We start from the raw sequence: 27,488 nt of genomic DNA on the forward strand, positions 1-27,488 counted from the left end.
TGCCCATCTATCCACAGTATGTTAAAAGGAAGAACTGTAAAACTTTAATAGCTTGATTAACAAGAGGATGGAATTATCAAGGTTTATAATCTTTCTAGGAGTAAGGATTGTATAAATGTGGCTCGACATGGTGGAACTAGAGTTTTTAGACACTGTGAATCAATAGTTGTAGCTCTCGTTTCAAGAAACAAAAGCAAGGAGTTCTTTGGATAAAATGGGGATTAGCAGGTAGCTATTATAGAGCATAGCTCAGTTGACAGAACACGAGATTGTGGGTTCTATTAATCTCAGGGTTGTGGGTTTGAGCACCCTGTTGGTCAAAAGATTCTGGCATTGCAGGGGGTTCAAGTAGATGACCCACAGGGTGCAAGGAGTTCTTTGGATAAAATGGGGATTAGCAGGTAGCTATTATAGAGCATAGCTCAGTTGACAGAACACGAGATTGTGGGTTCTATTAATCTCAGGGTTGTGGGTTTGAGCACCCTGTTGGTCAAAAGATTCTGGCATTGCAGGGGGTTCAAGTAGATGACCCACAGGGTGCCCTTCCAACTCTAAGATTCTATGATATTTATTTATTTATTCCTTCACTTAGGATATTAATTATCATAGAATCATGCAATCATATAATCTTTTAGTTGAAAGAGACCCAAGGGTCCTGTAGTCCAACCCCTGCAATGCAGGAATCTCAGCTAAAGCATCTATGACAGATGACCATGCAACCTCTACTTAAATGATTTTATAGAGTCTGCCCCTAAAGCAGAGCACAGGAAAAGACAAAAAGCAAACCAAATTTTAAAAAAAACCAAACCCAATAAAGGCCTCAGACTGTGCTAAATAATGATTTATTGATCTGTGTAAATTACACCTTACATTTTTTGATAGAAGAGAGAGAGAGGGGAAAAAACAAGGACAAAGCCAGGGCAGCTTACTCAGAATTAGTCATTATTAATAATTATTTTGGGGTACTAGTTTGAGGATTCATTACTGCTCCTGTTGTTCTCTTCAAGGAACAGCAACAGCTCAAAACCTAATTCCCTAATAAAGAGTTGAAAGCATCTGCTTTGGGTTCCACCTACCCACCCAATGATTTTCTGCTGCTGGTTCTGTTTGTTCTTTTTCAACATGGGAGAAAGGGAGAGTAGCATTACAATTGTTACCATCAAGGTTCAAAAATTCATGATTAAAAAGCTCATCATGTATTATTGCCCAATTTCTTTTGTTGGGGTGATACCCAATGTTGCTCATATTCAGCCTAAACTCATTGAAATAAATTTAGTTAAGTTTCTAAAATCCAATGACTCTACTCTTAGTATGACAGTTTGATGTCACCCTATATTTATAAAATACAACTTTTTAAAAAAAAGCTCTGTAAGAATGCAAACCAACTAACTTACCTTTCCTGAAGCTAATAAAAACACACTGCAGTGAATTTCTAAAAGTAGAAGAGCCAACACACATGCAAGTCTACTTGAGAGCATTCAACCTCATACCACAAATCTGTACCCCCTAATACCAGCTTGTGTGCACATTAGCCATGGTGAGGGAAAGACAACCTGTACATTCTCAGAAACCAATTTATTTGGCATTACTGTTCTTGTTTCTATTTTAAGATCTGATATCTCTGGCAAAAATTAAGCCCAGAGAAAACACACATGCCTCAGCAGATTAAAAGGATGTTGCAATGGAGAAGATAAAATGGTGTTCCTGTCAAGCAGATTATGAAGGCAGCACCGGCTAAACTCTGCACAAGAGAACACAATTTCACTAGAATTACTCTGATGTTAAAAAGTAAAATAATTATCCTGCAGCTGCATCAGTGTGAATTTTGCCCCAAACCTAAGGGGTAATTGAGGGGATGAACACTAAACAGAACAGAAAGATGAGCGAGTCCACAGAGAAAACAATAAAGAACACAGGGAGGGGTGGGGGCAGAATAGGCATATAGTAACAGAAGGAAGCCAATGGGTTAAGAAAACATAGCAGGAGAGAAGACAATAAAGCACTTACAACCACAAGAGAAAATTCTATTGACATCACTCCTAGGAAATTCAGGCAAACCCAACCTAACCAAACCTTAGAGAGGGTTGGTTCAGAGAATAGGGTGGCTTCTCCCTTGGGAAAGGAGGCAGAAGACTGATGGTGACCCTGCCTAATCCACACAGAAAGATATGCAATTCCATGTTTTAGGAATGCCCTGCAAAATAATCGGGCAAATATGAAATAAAGAAATTCCTGTCCACTAAGATAAATTATTGAGTCTCTGTTATACATCTGAGCTTAGTCTTAAATCACATTTGTATTTATTTTTATTTTAAAATTTTAATTAAAAAGTTAGTACTAAAATGCCTGTAAATGTAAGCTGCAAATATACATCTATAGCATTTGGAAGCAAGCAACTGCCATTAGAATGAAGCATTTCCTTTACACTGAATTCATGCAATGAAACATTCAAGAAAGGAAGGTTTGTGGGTTTAACAATGCAGGCAGGAGGACTTTTTGAATTACATATCTGAAGCTGTTTTCTCCTAAAACCAGATTTCAGTGCTCATAAAAAGAACAAGATAAAGAGACAGAATGTTTTTATTTCTATGTCTTACATTATAGCTTCTAAATGTCAAAATGTGATGGTTGTAAAATAAAAGGGGGGGTGCCTAAATCCTCAGAACAAGTCTTAAAGTATGGACAGCTGTAATAATGGAGAGGTTTACCAGTGTTTGTCAAGTAGTCTAAGACCATCATGTTATGCCAAATACAATTTTTATTATTAAAGTTTACAACCAAATTTGTGTATGCAGTTAAAACCTTGTTCCCCTCAGACAAGTATGCCAATGTACTTAAGCAACTGTTATTGCAAGTGGTAAGGACAACCAAGTGTATATAGATCTTAAAAACCATCTACTGGGGAATGTACAGCCTTCTAGACATTTGAAGGATGCATGACATAAAAAAAAAAATCCTACCCACAGAAAATTAGTCTATCAGGAAGAAGTTTAGGCTTAGGGCCATTTTCCCTGATCTGCTTCCTTTCCACAGGTAAGGAATTTGGCGGAGGAGCTTTCAGTCCTTTCATCCTGTGCCAATAAAAGTTAAACTATTGAACTTCTTACATTCTTACTTTGAATAATTGCTTCTATTCAAAAATCTACAAATTTGTAGGATAAAAATCTATAAATTAATGGCACTAGAACCTTGCCAACTGGAAATCCTGTTCAGAGCTTCTCTAGGTTATCAATGATTTGATAAAGTAAATTTTTGCAAGCTTGAGAGCTAAAGAGACAACTTTCAGCAAATAAACAAATGTGATTTTTTAGGATACTACACCTGTGCCCTGCATCAAATTCTATATTTGTGCAGTGTGGTTATTAAATGCAACTATGTGGGTTTAATGTTTAGATATTGGGCACAGTCTACCAGACGACTTTCCTGTGAAAGCCACAGAGACATGACTGATGTGTTAGTCAACTGAATACTTTGAATACTTGTGCAACTTACTTCTTAACAAGTCCAGATATTTTCAATGGCCTTGCACAGGAAAAGTTGTGTGGAGACTGTCCCAACTGTCTAGCATCTTTTTCTTTTTTAAAACTTGGCCAGGCCCTGAAGCAATGCACTGCTACTTTTGTGTGCTCTCAGGACTTTGGACTTTTATTTCAATGCTGCGTTAAATGCCTACTCATTCTGCAGGGCTTTGTAAAAGTGGTGATATGATGGTTTTTGAGAGCAGATAAATTATAAGTGGTTTGCCATTAAAGACGAGAAAGCAGGGGGCTTCTTTTTTCCTCAGAGGTAGTGTTAGTGCTGGTGCTCTACAGCTCTACAGGGCCTGGGATACCTGTTCTGGTCCATTTCCAACCATTGTAAGAGCAAGTTCCTCATTGGAACTCTCCAGGGTGCTGAATCAAGTCAGCAATACCAAGGAAGCCTCTTAAGAAAGCTCTCCTAAGACCTGGTTATTCTGATGTTAGGATTCAAGACTGCCTTAATAAGACTAGAGAACTGGGCCAAAACGAACAAAATGAATTTCAACAAGGACAAATGTAAATTCTACACTTAGGCAACAAACCACCAGCTGCGCCTGGGGGACACCTGGCTTGCCAGTAGTACATGTGAAAAGGATACAGGTTTTTGGTAGCCCACAATCTTAACATGAAAAAAGAATGTGAGGCAATAGCAAAAAAGCTAACACTATTCTAGGCTGTCTGAACAGAAGTATAGTGTCCAAGTTACGGGAAATAACAGTACCACTCTATTCTGGCTTGCTCAGACCATATCCTGAATACTGTTTCCAGTTCTGGGCACCACAATTTAAGAAGGATATTAACAAACTGGAATATGTGCAGAGGAGGGTGACCAAGATAATCAAGGGTCTGAAAACCAAGCAGTATGAAGGACGGTTGAGGAAGCTGAATGTGTTTAGCCTGGAAAAGAGGAGACTGAGAACAGATATGATAGCCATCTTCAAACATCTAAAGGGCTGTTTGAAGGTAGGACCAAACCAATGGTTTCAAGTTACAAGAAAGGGAATTTCTGATGGTAAGAGCAGTTTGACAGACTCCATCAGGAGGCAGTAGGCTGTCCTTTGTTGGAGGTTTTTAAGCAGAGGTGGGATGACCATCCATCCTGGACGCTTTAGCTGAGATTCCTGCATTGTGGGGTGTTTCATGGGCATCCAGTGCTGAGTTCAGCAGGCCACATGCTGCAGTCTTCTCAGTCCCAACATTGGGACCAGTTGTTCCTCTGCATTGGCTATGTACACTGCAGTCCTCTACCCCTGGTGGTTCCTAGGTGTCGGCAGCTATGGTTCTCCCAAAGCACCTGTTGCCCTCACTTCCTCCCACTATCTGGCATCACAGCAGCGTACCACATGCTCCTCCACTGTCTGGGCAATGCTCTCCTTATTTCCCTCCATTGCCATTGACTCTGTCAGTCTCTAAGGTTCCCTTCCCATGCAGCTCTTGTGTCAAACAAATGCCCACCCTGGAAAGCTATGGCAACCATGAGTACCTGCTACATCTCCTCTTTTATAGCCCTAAGTTGACTGTCAGAGAATCACCACTTGGGTCCTGGCTCCATTGGTTTCAGGTGCTGGCCTGGCTCTTAACTGACTTCAGGTGGTGAGTCATGTGCTCTCAATTTTACACTCCTTCATATCTGCTGCCCCAGCCATTCTGTATTTGTAATCCTCCTCCTGGCCATTGGAGACAGCAGGGGCATATAGCCCTCCAGGGTCCTAGCCCCTCCTTGCTGGTACTTCATGCTGCCTTCCTGCTCTCCTGTTGGCCCTTCATCCACAGCTCCTCTGATGCCTCTCCATGTTCCACGGGAGTGCTGAGGCCTCTTGACCTGTGTCCCAATGACCCCCAGTAGCCACTGGTGCTCTCTTCCAGGTCACCCTCATCCTGCCAATCCTGGTGCCCCCTCCACTCCATAACACAGAGGATTGGACTCGATGACCCTCTCGGTCCCTTCCAATTCTAAAATTCTATAATTCTAAGAAATACATATATAATTAAATAATGATTTTCCCCCTCCTAAATATAATTCAATTTGTATTTATAACTTAATTTTTTGACAATAGCAATATATGGTATTATGTCTAATATATAATGGTCAATAATTCAAAAGCAAATTGATGCCTTAAAAAAGCTTCTCATATTAAGATTTTAAAACCTAGCTTGTTTCCAAAAGTAAATATATGTATCAGTATATATGCCAGCATTTCAGTTCCAACCTAGTTTGCATGGTAAAGTATTTTCTAAAGTTGTATAAACTATTTCATTATTTACAATATTTTTGTTATGCTCTCTGAGCATCATATAAAAAGATATTGAAACAAATAATTAACATTGCCATTTAATAGACAAAATTAAAAACTGAAGATATGTAAGCTGTCTAAGAGAAGCAATGATAAGAAAAGAAAAATAATATTTTATATGTGGTAATGAACAGAATGGCCATTTCATTTGAAATGATTCATTTTTATTCTCTCATATGCCAATTCCCCATTCAACCTGATTAACCAAAACCACACACACTTGATAGAATATAAAACACACTTGCATGTGTGTTTTACAAGCAACCCCTAACATGTACTTCTTTGAGACACCTCATTATTTGAATGAACGCATTATTCAATATCATTTGAAATAAATGCATAGTTTGAATTTTATATTTGCCAATAGTGACACCTGCTGGAAAGCCCTGGAATCATGTTTTCAGCATTTTTTATGTTTTGTGCTTCATGTGTAGAACCAATCAGCAGCATCTGGTCAGGGTGTGGTGTTCAGTGTTTACCTGTTTTATACCTACATTTTAATAATTGTTCTATTATCTTTGCTAGCTTATTATTGATGCTAGCTGCCTGGACTCCTGTAGGACAAAGGGTGGGGATACAAAAACAAATAATTAATAAAACCTATGTCTGTCATAAAACGAATCTATTGATCAGTGCTTGTGCTTAGTTTTACTGACTGCTTACAGAGTGCCAGGACTCTCAAGTGGCAGTTGGCCACTTTCATAAACAATGGGTCTCCTAAATTTCCCTGGACAACTTTGATACCATGATACATAAATACTTTGAGACTTTTGAGACAAAAAAGTGCAACTAATAATAATTATAAACTCAAGAATCGACCACTGTAATGCAATGTATGTGGAAACTGCAGCTAGTGCAAAAAGTCAGTGCTAGGATGTTAAGAAAGATTCAGATTTAGACTTATTACACCAGTGCAGAGAGATCTGCATGCACTAGCTGTGTTAGCTACCAAACCTTCACATTTAAAGAAGTTGGGACCCAGAGAACTAACAGACCACTTCCTCTGGTTCAGACTAAGTCAATCTGCTGGTTATTCCACAAAGCTTGTGCAAATAAAAAAAAAAAAAGCAAGGTAAGAAAGTATAAAGAAAAACTAAAACACAAACATAAGAACAGCCAAAAACAATAAAAATCAACAACATAGACATTAAGGAACAAACTAAAACAATCAGTTTATTTATAATATGTTTATACCACTTACAGATCTCTAAGCAGTTTACATGCAAACAATAAAACATTAGTAATATTTCATAAGAATTAGATAAAAAACAATATTATAAACAAAACTATCACAAATAAAACTGAGTACTGTACAAAACAGAAAATTAAAAAGTCAGAGTCTAAGAATTATTACTATATTTATTTATTAAATTTGAATAATTAAAGCCATTCCCTCCCATTGTGCTCAGAATCTGGTAATCCAAGGTATATGGTTTCTGAACATAAAGGTTTCATTTTTAAGTATCATAGCTAATAGCCAATTATTGCCTTGTGGTCCAAGAACTCATCCATCCTTTTATGATATGAATATGATAAAGATGATATTTTGATGCCCCTTTTATTCTTCACTCATTGAAGTATAGTTGTCTTTCACCATTGGCTGCCTCTGGGATGTCACAAAGCTTTGCTTGGAGCCAAGCTTCAGTATCAGACCTCTTTCCACTGGGAAATATAAAATATTGGTGTGGGGGGGGGGGAGAGAAATGGAAAAGAATGCCACATGGGTGCTTCCTGTCCTCTTCCCATTTATTATCTGTAACACTAGAAGCCACTCAAAGCACAGCTACTATGAAAGAATGGAAATACATTTGAGCTATGAGAAAACTGCACCCAAGTCTGAAGGTCAAGAAAGCAGAAGGGCCTGTGGAGAAAAATTATGAATGGCCTATGAATGGGGTTGCTGTGTACTATTGGAGGTAGGAGGAGACACAGACTGATGAGTGCTGGTGATCAGGAGGGAAGAGATGAATTAAATACTAGTTTGAAAAACACTAGCAATTTTTTCCCCCTGCACTTAGCAAAGAATAACAAAAATACTGGACTGGAAGTATAGCTAGGGATATTGTTTTATAAACATAATGATAATTAAGTCTTCGTTTTAATAACTGAAATATTGCAGATAATTCTTAATGTAGAGAAGATGCTAAAATTTTACAGGAGATAGTATGTTATTTATATATGAGTGGGTACTACGCATTGGCTATCTTTCATAATGTTTTAATGCAGGAAGTTCTATGAGACATATGGATCCTATGCAAATAAATGCCCCTTGATTTCAAATGACATTTTGCATACTAAGGAGTCTATTTTCTCATCAGTGCAGAAGTGATTTATGCACCTAAGTCCCATGAACATTAATGGGACTCTCCCACGTAAATCCCCTGCACAGAGATAGAACCTTAGGATTTACATTGAAATGGGTCCTTTAGAGCCATTTACAATGTCACCCTTTCGCCAGGATTTTACGTATTAACAATACTAAGCAATACGTAGCAAATCTTAATGTGCAAAATCCCAGCCATCTCCTCCCCCAAAAGGCACAACAATAGTTGAAAAAGACCAATATTTTATCCCGAATTTATTCCCTTTAAATTAGGATCTTGATTGAAAATTTACTTCTGTTTTTTTAAATATTTATGACAATTTTACTTGCTAGCATTAGTTTTTTATTTATCACAATATGCCATGGATGGTCTTATGTACATAACTTCTTAACATTCCTTAGGTTTTCCAGGAAATAACATTGACTTCTAGCATATGAGAACACCTTGAAAATAGGTGCATAGTAATGAACATGCATGCTTTCTATGGACTTGCCCCCATATCTAGCACCACCTATATTTCTGTAAGAGCTTACAGTATTATTAATGAGGGTTCTCAGACATACGTTCTCCTTCTGCTCAGTTCCTCTTTCCCACCATGCTTTTGAAAGTAACTGATATTTTTCATAGGAATCAAAATATTGGATTTAGCAGAGTTCAATGCTAAAATCGATCATCTTCTTACTACCATGGCCTGTCCATGGACAGGTACCTAGAGTCATGGTCACAAGCTAACATTACACCCATGTGTCTGGGAAAGTACTCAAGCTCAGAAAAGCAATTTTTCCCGTTTCTTATATCTGCATGATGAAAGTGTGATATAAGATACAGGATACTTGAAGGACTGCCATATTCCTCACAAGCCCACCTGCAATTCTTCATTTGAGACCTTCCGCCAGGTCTCCTTTGCCATCCTGAAATTAGTGGTAAGAGAGGAGTCCCTGTTGGCCATGTCATCCCAAGTTTTAAACACCCTACAAAGTGAAGCTCACCTCGGAAGCTTGCCCTGTCCAGGCATTTCATTGTATTTTGCAAGTCATTTTAGTTTTAAGGTTTACGCCTGCTTGATTTTATTGTTTTATGAGCTGCTGTTAATGGGTGGAATTCAACATTATTCCAGTTGTTCCATCTGTGCAAGCATTCATGCTTGCCAGAAATGATTATCTCCCCTCTCCTCTCTCTATGTGCTGTTCTGGGGGTTCTCCCACCCACCCCTGAGCCAATTACAGTGGGTGCCAGCTAGGGTCTCACACAGAGGGAATAAATCCTCATTACTCAAGCAGAAGTCCTTGCTTAGGTTGCTGCTGATGTGACTAGTTAGGTTCCTCCTTTGTCTCTGCTGTTTTGCTTTTTTATTATAATTTTTTAATTGAATGTTCACTGCCCTGGCAGTTTTATGCTGAAGAGTGGCATATAAATTTATAAAATTTATACATAGGTGGATATATATGAAGTAGGAATGTTATTCACTGAAAAAGTCTATGCACAATTGAAGGCAACTGAGGGCAAATAAGTGATAGATTTTTCATTCCTGCCTGAAGTGCACATTAGGCCAAGCTAGGAAGTTATATCACTACCAGAAGTACTAAACAATTTCCTCCTAGTATCTTAGCCTTCAACAGGCACTAGCACAATTTCAATTTTCATCTTGTTCAGCAGTAAGAGTTAAAACTTTCTTCAAAAGAAAGAAACAGAAAAACAGGATCCTGAAGATGCCAAATTATAAACTGCAAAATATATGGTTGTGCAAGTTCAATAAACCACCGACAGAAAGAATGCATTCAGCTTTCAGTGCTAATATTCTTATACAAGAAGCCATGCAGCCCCCCCCCAAAAAAATCCCCCACCCGCACATTAATAATTGTTAAGATTATGACATAAGACGAAAGAAGCCAGAGAAATCCAAAGGTAAAGCTGACACTGTATCCTCCACTTGGAACCTGGGGAAAAGACAAGACGATGGCAGTCTATGCTTTAGAATTTCAGTCCTTTGTTCATGTGTGTCACAACCTTCGTGCTACTTACAGTGAGGGGGGAAAGTATTTGATCCCCTGCTAAATTTGCCCATTTGGCCCCTGACGAAGGAATGACCAGTCCATAATTTTAATGGTAGGTTTATTGTAGCTGTGAGAGACAGAATAACAACACGAAAAACCCCAGAAACCCAGAAGACAAAAGTCAGAGATTGATGTGCATTATAATGAGTGAAATAAGTATTTCTTATTGTTGGCAATTACAGAGGTCAGACATTTCTTGTAGGTTTGCACATATCTCAGGAGGTATTTTGTCTCACTCCTCTTTGCAGATCCTCTCCAAGTCAGTAAGATTTCAAGGCTGATGTGTAGCTAATCAAACCTTCAGCTCCCTCCACAGATTTTTGATGGGATTAAGGTCTGGAGACTGGCTAGGCCACTCCAGGACCTTAATGTGCTTCTTCTTGAGCCACTCCTTTGTTGCCTTGGCAGTGTGTTTTGGGTCACTGTCATGCTGGAATACCCATCCTCGACCCATTTTCAATGCCCTGGCTGAGGGAAGGAGGTGCTCACCTCCATTGGACGATACATGGTCCCGTCCATCGTCGCTTCAATGCGGTGAAGGTGTCATGCCCCCTTAGCAGAAAAACACCCCAAACCATAATATGTCCCCCTCCATGTTTGACAGTGGGGGTGGTGTTCTTGGGGTCGTAGGCAGCATTCCTCCTCCTCCAAACACGGCGAGTTGAGTTGATGCCAAAGAGCTCGATTTTGGTCTCATCTGGCCACAACGCTTTCACCCAGTTCTCCTCCGGGTCATTCAGATGTGCATTGGCAAACTGAAGATGGGCCTGTACCTGTGCTGTCTTGAGCAAGGGGACCTTGATGGCTCTGCAAGATCTCAGTCCTTCATGGCGTAATGTGTTACCAACTGTTTTCATGGTGACTATGGTCCCAGCTGCCCTGAGATCATTGACAAGTTCCCCCTGTGTAGTTCTGGGCTGCTTCATCACCGTTCTCACCGTTCTCATTGCAACTCCACAAGATGAGATCTTGCATGGAGCCCCAAACCAAGGGAGGTTGACAGTTATTTAGTGTTTCTTCCATTTGTGAATTGTTGCACCAACTGTTGTCACCTTCTCACCAAGCTGCTTGGCAATAGTCTTGTAGCCCAGTCCAGCCTTGTGCAGGTCTACAATCTTGTCCCTGACATCCTTGGACAGCTCTTTGGACTTTGGCTACTTTGGAATCTGCTAGATTGATTGCTTCTGTCAACAGGTGTCTTTTGTACAGGTACTGTAACGAGCTGGGATTACAGGTAAGACCTCTCCCTTACAGCAGGTGCTTCTAATCTCAGCTTGTTACATACAGTGAAGATACCAGGTAGCCTGACATCTGGCTGGTTGATAGGGAATCAAATACTTATTTCACTCATTATAATGCATATCAATCTCTGACTTATGTCTTCTGGGTTTCTGGGGGGTTTCCTGTTGTTATTCTGTCTCTCCCAGCTACAATAAACCTACCATTAAAAATATGGACTGGTCATTTCTTCATCAGAGGGCAAACAGGCAGTTTTAGCAGGGGATCAAATACTTCCCCCCCTCACTGTAAACAAAACGATTTTTGTGCTTCTACCTTCCATTCCTCCTCTTCCCCTGGTCCTCTGGAAGTGTACGTTTCCTAGCCATGGAAGCCCAACCAGGGTTACTGGGAAACAAGTTCTGGTAAACCTCTATCTGGGACTACTCTAACACACTCTGTATTTGACTAATTCAGAACAGAGCAGTTCAATTACGAGCAGAAGTGACTCAAACGGAACACTAGTGTCAAAAAATCTCCACTGGCTGCTCATCTGTTCTCAACACAATTAAAAGAGCTGGGTTGACCTCTGAATCCCTAAACGCTCTAGTTCCAGGTTCTCTCAGGAAATGTCTTCAATCCATACACAGATGTCATGAAAGGAGTCCTTGCTCTGAATCCCACCTTTGTTTTAAGGGGAACGTCTCTCCAGATGTTGCTGAACAACTCCCACCAGTCCTATCAAGCATGGTCAATGAGCAGCAACCTCTGGGCGGTCCAAGGTTCCTTACACATATTTTAAAGGATCTTAGTGGCGACAAGGAACAGGGTCATTTAGGAAGATTGCAATAGCATTTTCATTCTGACAAGCTTCTTTCATAGTGCTTTATTTGTTGCTGCTCATGATTGTTATGCTGTTTTTTTTCTGTAGCTTTTCTTTAGTTCCCATATTTTAAATACTACTCTCTGTGCACACTCAAAATCTGCTCCGTGTAGCTTTGGATATACTAAATGACTTTTTAGGCATTTTAGTAATGGTTAATTGGCCAGCTAGGTTGTACTTAGCTCACCACTTTTAAAAGATACATTTTGAATCTGAATAAAGTTACTAAGGCAGGGCACAGTGCCCCATCCTCCTCTGCTTCTGAATGTATGTGATTATGATTAAGCATTTATACCTCTGGTCAGCTCATAGGTTCTATATACTGAATAGCTTTAGTTATAAATTTACTGGGTTTGTGTATTAGCCATGGCATGTACTAAGTAGAGCTCGTGTATTTTAGTGTAATCTGTGAGCCAGGAAATCCCTAGTTCAAATCTCACCTCAGCTATAAATACACCAGACAGATTAAAGTAAATTACTGTCTCTCAGAATCAGCTCTCCCACAGTTGTACTTCAGCTGCCAGGTACTGACCTTACAGGACTGTTCTAAGAATGACTGAGATTATGGCCTAATTCAAAGATAGTGCTAAACCAAGTAGAGTGCTACACAAACAACACTGGACAAACCTCAAGCTCATGTGCGCCCCCTCCCCTCTGAAAGCACGATGAGGTGATTGGATACATCCACTTGCTGCTTTAAATTAACCATAGTTTATCATCACAACTGCACTGAGCCAAGCTGTGGTTAGTATAAACATTTGTTTATAGAAACAAGTCAAGATCAAAGCATGGTTTCTGATCCTGGCTTGTTTCAATCAATTGTAATTGAAACTAACCATAGTTACGTAGCTCACATTGGGCAAAATGACAAACTGCAGTTAATTTAAAACAGTAAAGTGGATGCTTCCAAGCCCCTCTTCACAACTGCATCAGAAGGGAGGCCATAGTATGTGAGCCCAAGTTTCACCCAGACTCATTTGTTTAGTGCTAAACTATAGTTTACTGTAATGTCTAAACCAGGCCCATGCATCTTGAAGAGTTCCAAACACTCTAAGGCAGGGATGAGGAACTTCAGCCCTGGGCACCAAATGCAGCCCTCCAGGGCTCTCTATCTGACCCTGGGGATTCTCTCCCAGGCCATACTTCTTCACCAGTCACATCCCATTTCTACTGGCCCTGCTTTGCATCCTCCTTGAGTGTTTTTGCTTGCATGGAACATAACCTCAAACTCTGACAATGCTTGCCTAGATGGAGGATAGTATGTGGAGAAATTAGCCTACTGCACAAAGATGAAATTCACACCTGTTTCTTAGCCCACTTTAGTCACTGGCCTTGTCCTCTGCTGGCATGTGACCCCTAGAAAATTGTCCAGAAGGGAATGGGATGCGGACCTCAGGCTAAAAAAAAGATTCCACATCCTTGCTGCAAAGAGGTATATAAATACAAGTTTTAATGCTTGTATTTATTTGGTTAGTTTATGTCTTTGATTCTTTTCATTTTGTGGGTGCCTCCAGACTGCATATTTTGGAAAGTAGTTTGTCCATTCATCTGTTTGTTCTCTATAGGTTCTGCTTTGGCATGGCATCACCCATTTTTAGGCATAGGTTTGGCTGCCTCTCACGATGTCATCACCAAAGATGGCCCGAGCATTCCTCAGTTGGGGCAGTAGACTTCATCACCATTTGGACACTGGGCACCACTGTGAATCAAAATAGCAGACTAGGCTCAAAGGTTTCTGAGGTGGAAATGGAGATCTATATAAAAAAATTAGGAGCCAGGCACCATTCGAATCAAAACCAAAACATGACTTTGGCATGATGTTAAACATTTTTTAACATAGATTTGGCATCTTCTCAAGGGATGATCATCGTACTTGGTACAAGTTGGAGGGGGCAGTTATTGTTGCTCTTTGGATGTCAGGAGCCATTCTGAAGGATCCTGGAAATTACAGGTCAGTTACCTTAATTTCTGTCCCCTGAAAACTAGTGGAAAGTACTGCTAAAGAAGAAATAACCAAGCATATAGAAGAACAAGCCTTACCGAAGCAGAACCAGCATGGGTTCTACAACAGCTTTGACAATCTGGCAAGATAAATCTTGAACCTTCTTGGAAATGCTCTCCCCACACTCAATCCTACTAACACTTGGTCTAGGTCATAGGAGCCAACTCCTAGGGGCCAAGGGCCCTTTGCACACACCCCCAAAAAATATTTGAGGGCACTGCCCCCCCTCCAAAATAAATTGCCATTCCCATCCAAATGGTGTGGGTGTGCCATGTCATGTGATAAATTACGCAGGGCGGGGCTTATAGCCCCCCCCCATATTTTTTCAAGTTGCCATCCCTGGTCCAGGTTTAGTTCAGCTGTGTATGGCCCAATGCTGAAATACTGAACTGAAGGAGACAGGGAGGGTTTGCAGGCTACCTGCCTGGGCAGTCTTAAACTGGTCTTAAACCGCAGCAAGATAATTCAGTACAAGATGCCATAAGAAGTGGCCAAGAGCTAGATTTTTTTGTAAACTGCTTAGAGGTTCTACTTAAAATGAAGCAGTATATCAATTTGGTTAAAGAAGTAAAGCTTAAAGCCTGAGGTTAAGGCAGGCTTCCTTAAAGCCAGGTCTAACCAGGATTAGGGCTTGGGCTTTGCACTGGCACACATAAACTAACAACAACATGTCCAGTTCCTCTGGACATGTGCAAAATTGTTCCTTCCGCTCAACACACACTAGGAAAGCAGATAGAACCAGAGTGAGGGCCTCCCTTCTACCACTCTCCTCCACAACTTGAATGGTTTCTATTCCTCCAGCTACTATTTTTTTTCCATATAAGTCATTTTTATACTACTCTTCAGCCAAAAAAGGCTCCCAGCACGGCTTATAAATGTCAGGGATACAAAAGTTCCTGGTGTCTTTAAGTATACCTTCTAATATGACATTTCTACAAGGAAAACATGTCTTTGGAAGAAATGGGATGTAGCCTTAAATATTATTATACACAGATCAATGAATACAGGTGTGTGTGATTGTCGTACATGCTGATATACATGCATGGTGCACAACACTTTAGATATGGAAGAGTACAGCAAAGTCTGACAATCTTTTTGGGTGGGCATATTTTCAAATCTGGGGAATTGTCATACACACATTCCTACTACTTTCTCCCCAAAAGACCCTACTCAGGCAAAACCCTGCCTTTCCCAAAATCAAAAACTCTACACAAATATATCCAAGCATCACATATCACTACCTTCACAAATTAAAACAGATAACCCCTCAATGCTCCCAACTATTCCCCCCATGCTTACCAGGTTGCAGTGAGTCCCTGCTCCCCTTCATTTTCTTTTGAAAACAAAACAGTGGTTTCACTGGGCATGCTAGAAAGCAAAGCACCAGTTCCCGCTACCCCATCTCTCTTCCTTTCCTATTGCTTCTGGACCAAAGTGAGCCCAGAAGCATTCTAGAGAGAAGGCAGTAAAATGGGTTGAAGCTAGAGCACATTACCCCCCTGCCATCGCAAATCAGAAGACACAGAAGGCCCATTTTTGGCACAGAAACTGCTTTGGTTACATTGTATGATGACCTCTGTCAGGAGAGAGACAGGGGAAATTTGTCCGTTAATTCTCCTTGACCTCTCAGTAGGGTTGCCATATTTTGGAGAGCAAAAAAGAGGACGCTATGACAGCCATAGTCATATTCAAAGCAAAGAACTGCAATTTGTCTCAAATTTTACCCCTGAAAAAGAGGACGTGTCCTGGAAAGAAAGGACACATGGCAATCCTATAAAGCGGCATTCAATACAGGATCCTTCTGGGGCAGTGTCCGAGTTAGGGGTGGTTGCATAATGTTGTGCTGGTTCTGGTCCTACTTGTATGATCGTTTCCGAAGGGTGATATTTGGGGAGTGCTCTTCAGCCCTGTGGAGCCTTCAGTGTAGTGTTCCTCAGGGTTCAATTGTATCCTCCACGCTGTTTAACATCTACATGAGAATGCTAAGTGGGGTTATCTGGAGTTTTAGAGTACATTGTCAGCAATCTGCTGATGACACACAGCTCTGCTTCCCCTTTACATCTGCAGGTATTGCAGTGGACATGCTGGACCATTGTCTTGCCTCAGTAAAGTACTGGATAGGAACCAATAAACGGAATCTCAATCCGGATAAACCAGGCACTGCTAGTGGGTGGTTCCCTAGACAAGATGGATGGGAGGTTGCCTCCTCTTAATGAAGTTACACTCCTGATCCTGAAAGAGCAGGTACACAATCTGGGGAGGTTGGGAGGTTAGGGGTGAGCAGTGAGCTGTCCAGGTTTGCTGATGACACCACGTGGTTGCAAAGAACTCCAAAAGGATTGCTACAAACTGGGTGAACAGGCAGTATTACAGCAAATGCAATTCAATCTGAACAAGTGGAAAGTAATACATGTTGGGGCAAAAAAATCTTACATATACGGGGTGTGAACTGAAGGGAATTGATCAACTTTTAGAGATCTCAAGCAGGGAACCCTTGAAGGGGGGAATTAGAGTAACAACACTAGATGAGGAGATTTCACCCCTCCCATATCCAAGAATCTGCTGATGTTCTCTGCTGATTCTTCAGAGAGGAGGGGCGGTTTCTGCTCTCTACTTATTCCGCTCCAGCCTCACATCAAAGTGTCGGGGGGGAGAGAGAGAGACTGAGTGTTAGAGAGAGATCATGTGTATAGATAAGGTTGCTGCTAAGAGCAGCTGCAGACACTTAGTGCAGTTCAGCATTTTTGTTTAGACCTCATTTAGCTCTTTACATAGTTGTGTATTATAGTTGTAGATGGAATAAAAGAAGATATTCTACAGAGCTGCTCTCCGAGTCGTTTATGCTCTGCTATACTCTGCTGTGCGACAACTGTCTTCTTGTTGGAGTGAATCCGGTGCTCACAACTCTAAGCTGTGAGTCCACAGCACTTTGACCTGTTCCTGTGCAGAAGGTGGTCTCTGGAAGTGCTACCCAGCTCGCCTAGCCCAGTCAGGGCTGAAGTGGATGAGTCCAGTCGGTGGCACTGGCTCAAGGGCGATGCTGACATAGCACAGCATTCACAAGGGATCCCCAAAAGACAAGGGGACAGTGACTTATCAGTGACAACTTCCATAAAATGAAGACAACGAAACAATGCAGTGAAGAATACTCCTGTTCAGGATTCTCCTCCCCCTTGCTTCTGGTTTTCCACATACACATGCATACCCAACTGTCAGTCAACATCTTGTGCTCACTGAGCCTGATGAGTCTTCATTGGGTTATTTTGGGTCCATCCCCCCCCACTCCCTAGTAGGGTTATTTTTCCTAAATATATTTTGTTTTTCTATAAAGACTGGAATTCTCCCTTGCCAGCTGATACCTCTCATTTGAGCTTAGGTAGTACCATTTTGGTGATGTAAGAAATAAGCACTTGGATAATAAGTTCATTATCAGTAAATAGGATTACGTACATGGAGCTACATATTGTGCAGTGAAGTTGGTAGATGAAGCTCTCTTATTAGGGCCCCTGCCATCGGACATGCTTTAGCACCTTTTTAGTGATGATTATGGTGATCTTATTATTTATAGCCCGCCCATCTGACTGGGTTGCTCTGAGCAGCTTCCAACACATATAAAAACATAATAAAAACATCCCAATAAAGGGCTGCCTTCAGATGTCTTCTAAAAGTTGTGTAGTTCTTTATCTCCTTGATGTCTGATGGGAGGGTGTTTCACAGGGAGGGTGTCACTACCAAGAATGCCCTCTGGTTCCCTGTTATGGCACCCCTGTTATGGAACCCACTGACTACAAAGGTTCACTTGTCATCTTCCATACTGGCTTACAAATGGCAGATGGAAGCCTATAAATTAAAAATGCTTTAAACTCTTTTTTTAATGGATGGGTAGTGGTAGAAGTGGTCTTGTATGCCTTCTTCTTTTTGTTGGTGTTAATGTTGCTAGGTATATGTAATTTTATGCTTGGAGCTTTATTATACATTATTGTATTTTTTTGTAAACCACTCTGAGAACATAATTTCGATAAATAAATAAATGAATAAAGAACATAAATCTGTTTTTATATTGTTCCGCGGCTAGTGAGCTATGGGATATGCCAGCTGATCCCAGGCAAGTTTCCATATAAAGCTCAACTGCAGCTTTAGTATACATGTGACTGGGGTACAATTCTGGTGTTTATAGGTTGAGGGTTGCAATTAGGTAGTTCCAGTTAAGTCCTGAACATAGCAAATCTTCTTGCTTAAGGAGCCATTTTCCAGTGGTTCACTTAGCTAGTTCACACTGAAGAAAACTTACTCCTTAACTCCACCATGCTGATCAGCAATCCTAGCACAACTGAAAATTTGGGCTGCCACGATCCCATCTCCCAGAAATCTCTGAAAAGGGAAGCCCTAAGAGGTTGATGAGTGATATGCTGGCTACAGGTATGGTCCAGAGACATTATATTGCACCTTTCCCTACAATATTTTTTCCATAACTTTATTTTTTCATTTTCATTCACCTGTCTGTTTTCAGGTGGTTGGCTCTCCTTGCTCTGTACCTCCTATGAACCTGACCCTTGAGGGAGCACCCGGCCTTGAATTGCCTGCCTGCCTGCCTGCCTGCCTGCCTGCCTTCCTTCCTTCCTTCCTTCCTTCCTTCCTTCCTTCCTTCCTTCTTTCCTTCCTCCCCCTCTCTCTTTCTTTCTCTCCTGGAACTCTGAAGTCAATCCTATCTTGCTGCTGCTCTGAATACAGAGAATCAGTGGGCCTTGTACATCTTTAATAGTTCAGTAGAAGAGAGAAGTTTAGCAGATGCAGCTTTTTTCACCCTTGTCTCACAAACTGTACGTACTAAAATTCCCTCTTTTACAACAGTTAAAAATACAGTATCGTCCTAAGCTTAGACTTTGCTTACCTGATCAACCCCACCAGTGGGAATGCTCCTGCCTAGCTCTTTACGATATAGACTATATTTGTTACAACAGATTATAAATATTCATACATCCCCACACAGTTGCATCAACAGTAGAAGTGCTAATTTAATCAACTTTCTTCCAAACCTGATAGCACAAAGCAAAACTAATAAATGAGTTGGTACGAGACGCAAACAAACATGTGATTTAATATATGCAGCTGAAAGGAAATCTTTAAAAAATATGTCACATTTGCTATTAGATAAGTCAGTCATTAGGAGGCAGCAGACAGCTCAAAATGTTTTCAAGAATGAAACTGCCTTCCCTATTAATCTGATTGGATTGGAGATGAAGGGGCAAGCAGTTAAAACAGATTCTGGGGTTTACCACCCTTTAGGGAAGACCTAAAAGTACTATATATGGTTTATCTAAGGCATTATCAAAACAAAGATCCCATGAATGGCATCCGTACAAACAGTCTGATACAAAATACTCTGTTAAGACATGAAACCCACTGAGACTTAACTTGCATATAATCAGTTTCAGACTAGGGTGCCAAATGTGATATGACATTATTCTGTTCATGTATGCACACCACTACTGCCAGCAAAATAGTGGAAGGACACTGCCTTTTCTCCCTGGATCCAAAAAAAAAGTAAAAACATAGCAAGTTCAAGATAGTAACTCACACTTAAAGCAAATCATTCTAGTTCTCATTTTAAACAGCTATTTCAATTCTCCAAGTTAATGTAAACTCAAGGAAGACTTTTACTAGGCTAGAACATTTAGTTCCTTTCTTTCTCGGCGATGTATAAAGTGAAATAAAGCAAGGATGAATAATACAGTCATCTCCAAAGTTTTAAGCATTACAGTACTGTACTTAAAAGATTTTTTGCAGGGAATGTTGTACATTACTATGTATGTACATTACTATTACATACAGAAACAGAAATCACTAACTTTTAAGTCTCCAGGGCTAGCAATAATTAATTAATCATGGGCTAGAGCTACATGTTATTCTTAACTTCATTATTCTCTACAGATGATTTCCCAGTGTGTAGCAGCCACATCTGTCATTCTTCTCCATAATGATCATTACCAACATGAAACGAATGTACAATTCAAACTTGAAATTATTGTATAACGTAAATATAGCCTCCTGAATCCTGCAATGAATCTTAAGCTTCCTGCCCTAGTTACTCACTAGGACTTAAACATAAATTATTGATAATGGAAAAAATAAACTTACTGTTGTGATGTTCAGACTGTTCTTTGGTTTTGAGTCAGCTGCCAGAGAGAAATCTGTTTAATAAAATAGTGAAACATCAACAAATGGGAAAGGAAGTGAAGTCCAGATTCTGGTTAAGTGTTGTTTTCCTTCTGCAACACTTCGTAAGTGAAGCAAATAAACAGATAGATGGCTTTGGAGATGGTCCCGCAACATCCAAGAGATGCAACACCCCTCTTCGACTATAAAGACCGATATGTTGTTGAGCTCTGACAGTCCAAAATGGTGAGGTCAATCAGTCTTGCTTGTTAAGTATGGTGTGTCAAAGAATAGGGCTGAAACTCCAAAATAATATTTAATGCATTTTCCAGATCCAGATTTCTCTCTCTATCTCTCGTCCTTTCTGTCTTTCCATTCATGTTTTTATTGCCACAAAAATGCACATAGGTTTGTTCTTCCAGTGCCCTGGGTAAGGCCTGGCTCTGAAATGCATTTCAGTCTCTCAACACAGACAGCTTTCACTGCATTTAGAGTCCCACCAAGGCCCGGCTTTAAAAGCTACTGATTCTTTTTCCCCCCTTCTTCTTTAGCCTTCCTCACAAAAGAAGGGTATTTTGTAAATTACCAGCTCGTTCAGATCAACAAAAGGTACTTTCATAGAAAGCCCCATTTGATTTCGCTCAAATTTGATTACAAGGATGGAGGAAAAAGGAAAGGAAGTCAAAAAGAAAAACCCCAGATGGCTTTTTTCATTCATCTCAGTGAATGAGCTTTATCTGTGCCTTTTGAAACTGTAGCAGTGGAAAAGCATTTCTGTTGGCTTAAAAAAACTTGACAAAAATTATTGGTTTGCCATTTCTCATGTAACTGCCATTGGGAACTGGATGAAAAGACTTTTTTTCATGGGATCGCCTGCTTGGATCAAAATAATGGAGATTAGGTATTTCATTATAAATTACAGTGGGAGATAGAGAGAGGCTGTCATATTAATAGCAACCTGCTCGTGGTCTTCAGTGGTAGCTATTCTCCTAAACAAAGGACCAAGGGGGTTGTCTATTGAACTTGTGCTTTAAGGCCCGATCAATTTTCTATCATCAAGGCAAAAGGTGAGATGACGAACAAAAGAATTCACACATGAGTGACCTCATGAGCTGAGAGATAAAACAGCTTAAAGAAACAAAACACATCCTGAAATTATGGGTGATAAACTGTATAAAAGGAGAAAAAGGAAGAAAAAAGAGAGGGGGGTGGTGGTATGAGTGTTGGTCTATAATTCTTTCTTTTCTTAAGCATATGGACACATTAAAAGCTACTTGTTTTCAGGCACAGTATAATTGCAGCATTTGTTTTGCAAGGCTGTGGCTTGAATCTTGCTATGTACTCCTTCCCCAACAGGGTTCCAGTAATTTCATTCATGAGTAAGCATGCTATTGTGTTTAATGCAGAATGCCCAACAGCCATACACATAGATATGCCCACACAAAGGATTACCATTGACGACAACAACATCAGCAACAGCATACAGACAGAAAGACTGCACAGGACAGGCACTGCATTGAACAATCGTGATACCGAAGGCTGGGCCATATACATGGTGAAAATATTCTTATTAAACGAAGGACCACTTCTATGCTGCTTCACAGATATGTGGTTATATTCCCTGGAGCCACATCTTCCCAACAGAAGAAAGTATACTTTTATTGCAAATATCGCTAGTTGAATTAAAGGATAACATGCCTGGGAAACATATCTTCCTGAGAGCCTAATAAATTGCTGCCAGTTTGGGTGATTAGCAGTGGACAAATGAATCAGTGGTCTGATTCAGTACTGTGGAATAGATCAGACTAGCTAGACAACCAGGAGCCACCAAACAAGAGTCATGGGCTCCTTTGTTAATGGCGCATTATCCTGATATTTGGCTGTGAAAGTCATGTGAAGTGTTTAGTACCATGCCTAAGATAACAGAATGAAATGCAGAGGTGGTAAGTGTGTCCCCAGAGCGCCCTCACTCAGCTTCATCTCTGAAGGTGCTTTAATACTAAGAAGTAAGAAACTGAGCACAAAAGATTCGAACAAATCTATATAGTGTGACTGTACCTAGCAGTTCAAAAGCACTTCAAAGTGCAAGTAGAAAATAGGTACCGCTCCCGCGGGAAGGTAAACGGCGCTGCTCTGGTTCGTCAGAAGTGGCTTAGCCATGCTGGCCACATGACCCGGAAGCTGTACGCCGGCTCCCTCAGCCAATAAAGCAAGATGAGCGCCACAACCCCAGAGTCAGCCACGACTGGACCTAATGGTCAGGGGTCCCTTTACCTTTACCTTTTACCAGTCAAAGACAGGGTATCCAATGACAATGGTTCTTCCTTCAGCTGAACCAGTACCTAATGGAAATCAAACACACTACTATATTTAATGCCCCCACAAGCACGTCCTGTTAGGCAATCCTTGAAAAAGATCTCGTTCAACTTCTATTTGATGCCACCATGAATGGAAGGCACTAGGAGAAAATTTGAACTGCACCCCAGAAAGTTCTCTGGCAGGACTCAAATGGATAAGAGCCAATAAACAGAAGCTCAATCTAGGCAAAATGAAGATGCTACTAGCCTGTAGTCCATCCACCCAGGTTAGTGGTATTTCTCCTGTTTTGGCGGTTGCATTCCTCTTAAACCTTAAAGTTAGGGACTAAAGGGACAGATCTGCAATTCAGAGATGCTCCTTGATCTGCCCTTGTCATCTGAAGTACTGTAATAGATTGATCCTTTAGCACAGAGCAACTTTTACCTCTGTCAAAGGTGATCTGCCCAAGACAGCAGCTCTCTCACCCTCTTCCTTGTCTAACTGCAACACAACAGCCCTGCAGTGCTGCCAGTAGGTACTACTCTCTGGTAGTTGCTGGCATCACCCTCCCACTTACTCTTGCAGTCCAGATGGAAGAGGACCTGGGATACACCAAAGCAATCACTTTTTAAAAGCCTCCAAGCCAGGACATCCAGCACTCCTTGGTTCAACCAAACACAAATTGCTGGGGAAAGCAGGATTAGCTTCCAGCTGCCTTATCCTAGTCCAAGATCAAAGCAGCTTGCTCTTTGCCATGGCAGACCCTACTAAACCTCCTAAAACCAAGGAACTCTAAAACCAACACATCCTGCATTTACTAGACTGTTCCTTTATATGTTACTGAGAGTGCAAAGGCAGCCCACACTCCCCGAGTCTCTCTCTGCTCTCAGAAGAATGTGCTGACCTCTTACAATCCTGTTCCTAAACTTATTCTGAAATAGCGTTGCCATACACCCTCTTTTTCCAGGACACATCCTCTGTCCAGGCAGATTTTTTTGAATTTGCCAAAATGCCCAGGGGTGTGAGAGCAGGCTACTTTTTATGTTGCATATACAGTACTAGACAACCAAGTCTGAAACATATATGTATACCGTGTGAGTTTTGTTTTTGTATATTTTGAAGGGGCATTGTAGAATGTGCCCACTTTTGCTCCTGAACCCCCTCCCCCACCCCGCTCCAGGCACCAGCAAATGTGTCCTCTTTTTTGCTCTTTAAAATATGGCAACCCTATTCTGATACTTTATTAAAAATAAAAGGTAGAAGAAAAGAAGGCAGAAGTTCAAAACAGACTACAAAATAAATCAGATCACTGTGGCTCTAAAACTGGACCAATCCCAGCCTATTCATTACAATATAGCAATTCTAGTTTACTTACAAGTTCAGCTTCATTAAAAGATCCCTCATGGTGGGAGGGAGCACATATGCAGGGCAGCTCAGCTTTTTAAAGTCTATCTTCCCTCTCCTGGGAGGAGTCACCCCAGGCTCTTTCTTACCAAGAAAATCCAGAGTCAGCTGTGCAAGTCCCTCACATCCCTCAGGTAGACATCTTCCTTATTCCATTTGAAGAGAATGGGAGGAAGATATGTGACAGCTTGACCTAGAGGAATGGTGGGGCAGATCTGGGCCTTTCTTCACATTACCAACATAGGTAGATAGCCTATCCTCAGTTATCCATGCTTTGACTACTGTAATGTGTTCTATTTGGGTTGCCTTTGAAGACTTCAACAACTGTAGTTAGCTCAGGATACAACTGCCAGATTGCTAACAAGGGCTTGGCATTATGGTCATGTTATACCAACTGTATTATTAATCACACTAGCTCCTAGTTAATTTCTGGCCTTGAGTCAAAAGTCTAGCTTATATTAATATTCTTAATTAAATTTATATACTGCCCTTCATCCAAGGATCACAGGGCGGTTTACTGTATATAAACACAAAAATATAAACACAAAAATACATAACATAGTAACAAACAAAAACCACTACCTCCACCCAGTTTAAAAGGCCATAGATTGTTTAATTAGCCAAAGGCCTGTGAGAAAAGGAAAGTTTTTGCCTGGTGTCTAGGTAAAAAAGGTAAAGGACCTCTGAATGGTTAAGTTTCGTCTAAGGAGACTATGGGGTGTGGCGCAGATCTTGCTTCAGGCCGAGGGAGCTGGCATTTGTCCCCAGACAGCTTTCCAGGTCGTGTGGCTAGCATGACTAAACAGTTTCTGGCACAACGGAACACCATGATGGAAGCCAGAGCGCATGAAAACACCATTTACCTTCCCATGACAGGGTACTTATTTATCTACTTGCACTGGTGTGCTTTCGAACAGCTAGGTTGGCAGAAGCTGGGACAGAGCAACAGCTCACCCTGGTGTGGGGATTTGAACTGCCAACCTTCTGGTCAGCAAGCCCAAGAAGCTCAGTGGTTTAGAACACAACGCCACCATCGTCCCTTTGTCTGGTGTCTAGAGATGTATATCAAAGATGCCAGGTAAGCTTCCCTGGGGAGAGCATTCCCAAAATAAGGAGCCATCACAGAAAAGGCCCGTTCTCGTGATGCCACCCTCCAGATCTCTCGTGCAGAAGGCACACAAATATGGATCTATAGGGTCCAGGTCTGTTCATAAGGAGAAAGGCATTCTTGCGATATTGTGGTCCTGGGTCATTTAAGGTTTTATAGGTCAAAACCATCACTTTGAATTGGAGCTGGAAACTAATTGTCAGCCAGTGGAGTCAGGCTAGGATTGGTGTTTTATGATCAGTCTTGCTCCGGTGAGCAACCTGGCCACTGAATTCTGCACCAGCTGAAATTCTGAACCATCTCCAGAGGCAGTCCCACATTGCAGACAACAGAGGTTAAGCTATCCCTGTCAAGATAGGCGCACAGCTGGGCCACCAGCCAAAGCTGATGGAAGGCACTCCATGCCATCAAGACCACCCGAGCCTCAAGTGACAGCAAAAGATCCAGGAGTACCCTCCAAGCAGTGTACACACTCCTTCAGAGGGCATGTAATCCCATCAAGGGCAGGCAACCTCTCATCCATCCTGTCTAGGGAACAATCCACTAACAGTGCCTCAGTCTTATCTGGATTGAGCTTCAGTTTATTGGCTCTCATCCAGTCCATTACTGAGGCAAGACAATGATCCAGCACATCCACTGCTGCACCTACAGGTGTAAAGGAGAAGTAGAACTCCAAAACTCCAGATGACCCCACTCAACAGTTTCATATAGATGTTAAACAGCATGGGCGACAAAATCGAACCCTGGGGAACCTCATATTGAAGACTTCATGGTTATTTCTGCCTGAATGTAGAACCTTACATTTGTCCCTACTGAAATTCATTTTGTTAGTTTTGGCCCAGTTCTCCGATCTGTTAAGGTCATCTTGAATCCTGATTCTGTCTTCTGCAGTATTAGCTACCCCTCCCAGTTTTATTTTGTTTTAATTGTATTTCCGGGACACGAGTGGCGCTGTGGGTAAAACCTCAGTGCCTAGGACTTGCTGATCGCATGGTCGGCGGTTCGAATCCCCGCGGCGGGGTGAGCTCCCGTCGTTCAGTCCCAGCTCCTGCCTACCTAGCAGTTCGAAAGCACTCTTAAGTGCAAGTAGATAAATAGGTACCGCTTTATAGCGGGAAGGTAAACGGCGTTTCCGTGTGCTGCGCTGGTGCTGGCTCGCCAGCTGCAGCTTCGTCACGCTGGCCACGTGACCTGGAAGTGTCTTCGGATGGCGCCGGCTCACGGCCTCTAGAGCGAGATGAGCACGCAACCCTAGAGTAGGACACGACTGGCCCATACGGGCAGGGGTACCTTTACCTTTTAACTGTATTTCAACTTGTAAGTTGCACTGGAAATCCATTATGAAAGGTGAAACAAAAGTATTATTATTATTATTATTATTATTATTATTATTATCAGCTTTCCAGGATTCCGAATTTTGCTTTGTCATCTCCCAAGTCCCTCTCCCTCCATACTCAAATCACATGGGTTCTGAAATTAAATTTTATCACTTTATTTGACTACAGAGGTTGCCATTGTGTTTTTTTTAAAACTAAAACTAACATTGCTGGGGAAAGTACTGAAAAATTGGATGAGAGAATGTGTCACTTAAATAGGAAGAAATGAAACATTTCCCTTCAACTGAGCTAATGTGCTCCTTTATGCAATGTAAAAAAAAGTGTTTCATGCAACTGAAGTACTCTTAAATCTACATTATCCTCATTTATGTGTATTATCCTAATCCTGGCAAGGGATGATGAACACTTTAAGAACAGTAGTACTCAGTTTCTAATAGAAAAATAAAGCCTCTTTATCATCAGATAGAGACAGGAAGGATCCCACAAGTACAACTACAATTATCCAAAGAAATCCAAAGACATCTTTAAAGTTTATTTCAGCATAACATATTGATTCAAAATTTTCCTTGCAATGTAAACCTAGGCCACATTTCCATTACTTATTATATTCTTGAAGACATACAACTGTGTAAAAGTGGTAAGAGAAACCAGTATATCTTTCCCCAAGGAAGGGGAACAGGGAGCAGTTGTTTGGGATTCAACAGAGGTGATACTGTTGAATACTATTCCCAAGTTTATCCACAAGCCTATTCTGACATACAGCAACTCATACTTCATCTCTTTTTGCATCTGCCATCTACATGTTTTACATATGCTACTTAACAAAATGTAATTATGTTAAGTGCTTAACATTACTATTTAAAGCACAGGTGGGCAATGATCACTGACC

General features: G+C 41.1%; 1 protein-coding gene across 16 annotated transcripts in view; it reads right to left on the reverse strand.

Moving 5' to 3' along the window:
* LOC308478489 (uncharacterized protein) overlaps positions 1-27,488 on the reverse strand; it is a 451,389-nt gene that overhangs the window by 374,913 nt on the left and 48,988 nt on the right. For 13 of the 16 annotated variants that reach the window (XR_013987046.1, XR_013987047.1, XR_013987048.1 and 10 more), the window contains one exon: positions 20,435-20,487. Coding sequence is in view for 7 of the 16 variants with exons in the window: in XM_081008338.1 (XP_080864464.1) it covers positions 20,435-20,487 (53 nt within the window). In the remaining 9 variants the exon portion in view is untranslated. Of the gene's footprint in view, positions 1-7,136; positions 7,478-13,296; positions 13,994-19,378; positions 19,824-20,434; positions 20,488-27,488 lie in introns of those variants that run through there. The other 3 variants (XR_013987052.1, XR_013987053.1, XR_013987054.1) reach the window with 3 other exon arrangements.

This window comes from Podarcis pityusensis (assembly GCF_964106645.2).
Source record: "Podarcis pityusensis genome assembly, chromosome: 5".
NCBI classification, from domain to species: Eukaryota; Metazoa; Chordata; class Lepidosauria; order Squamata; family Lacertidae; genus Podarcis; species Podarcis pityusensis.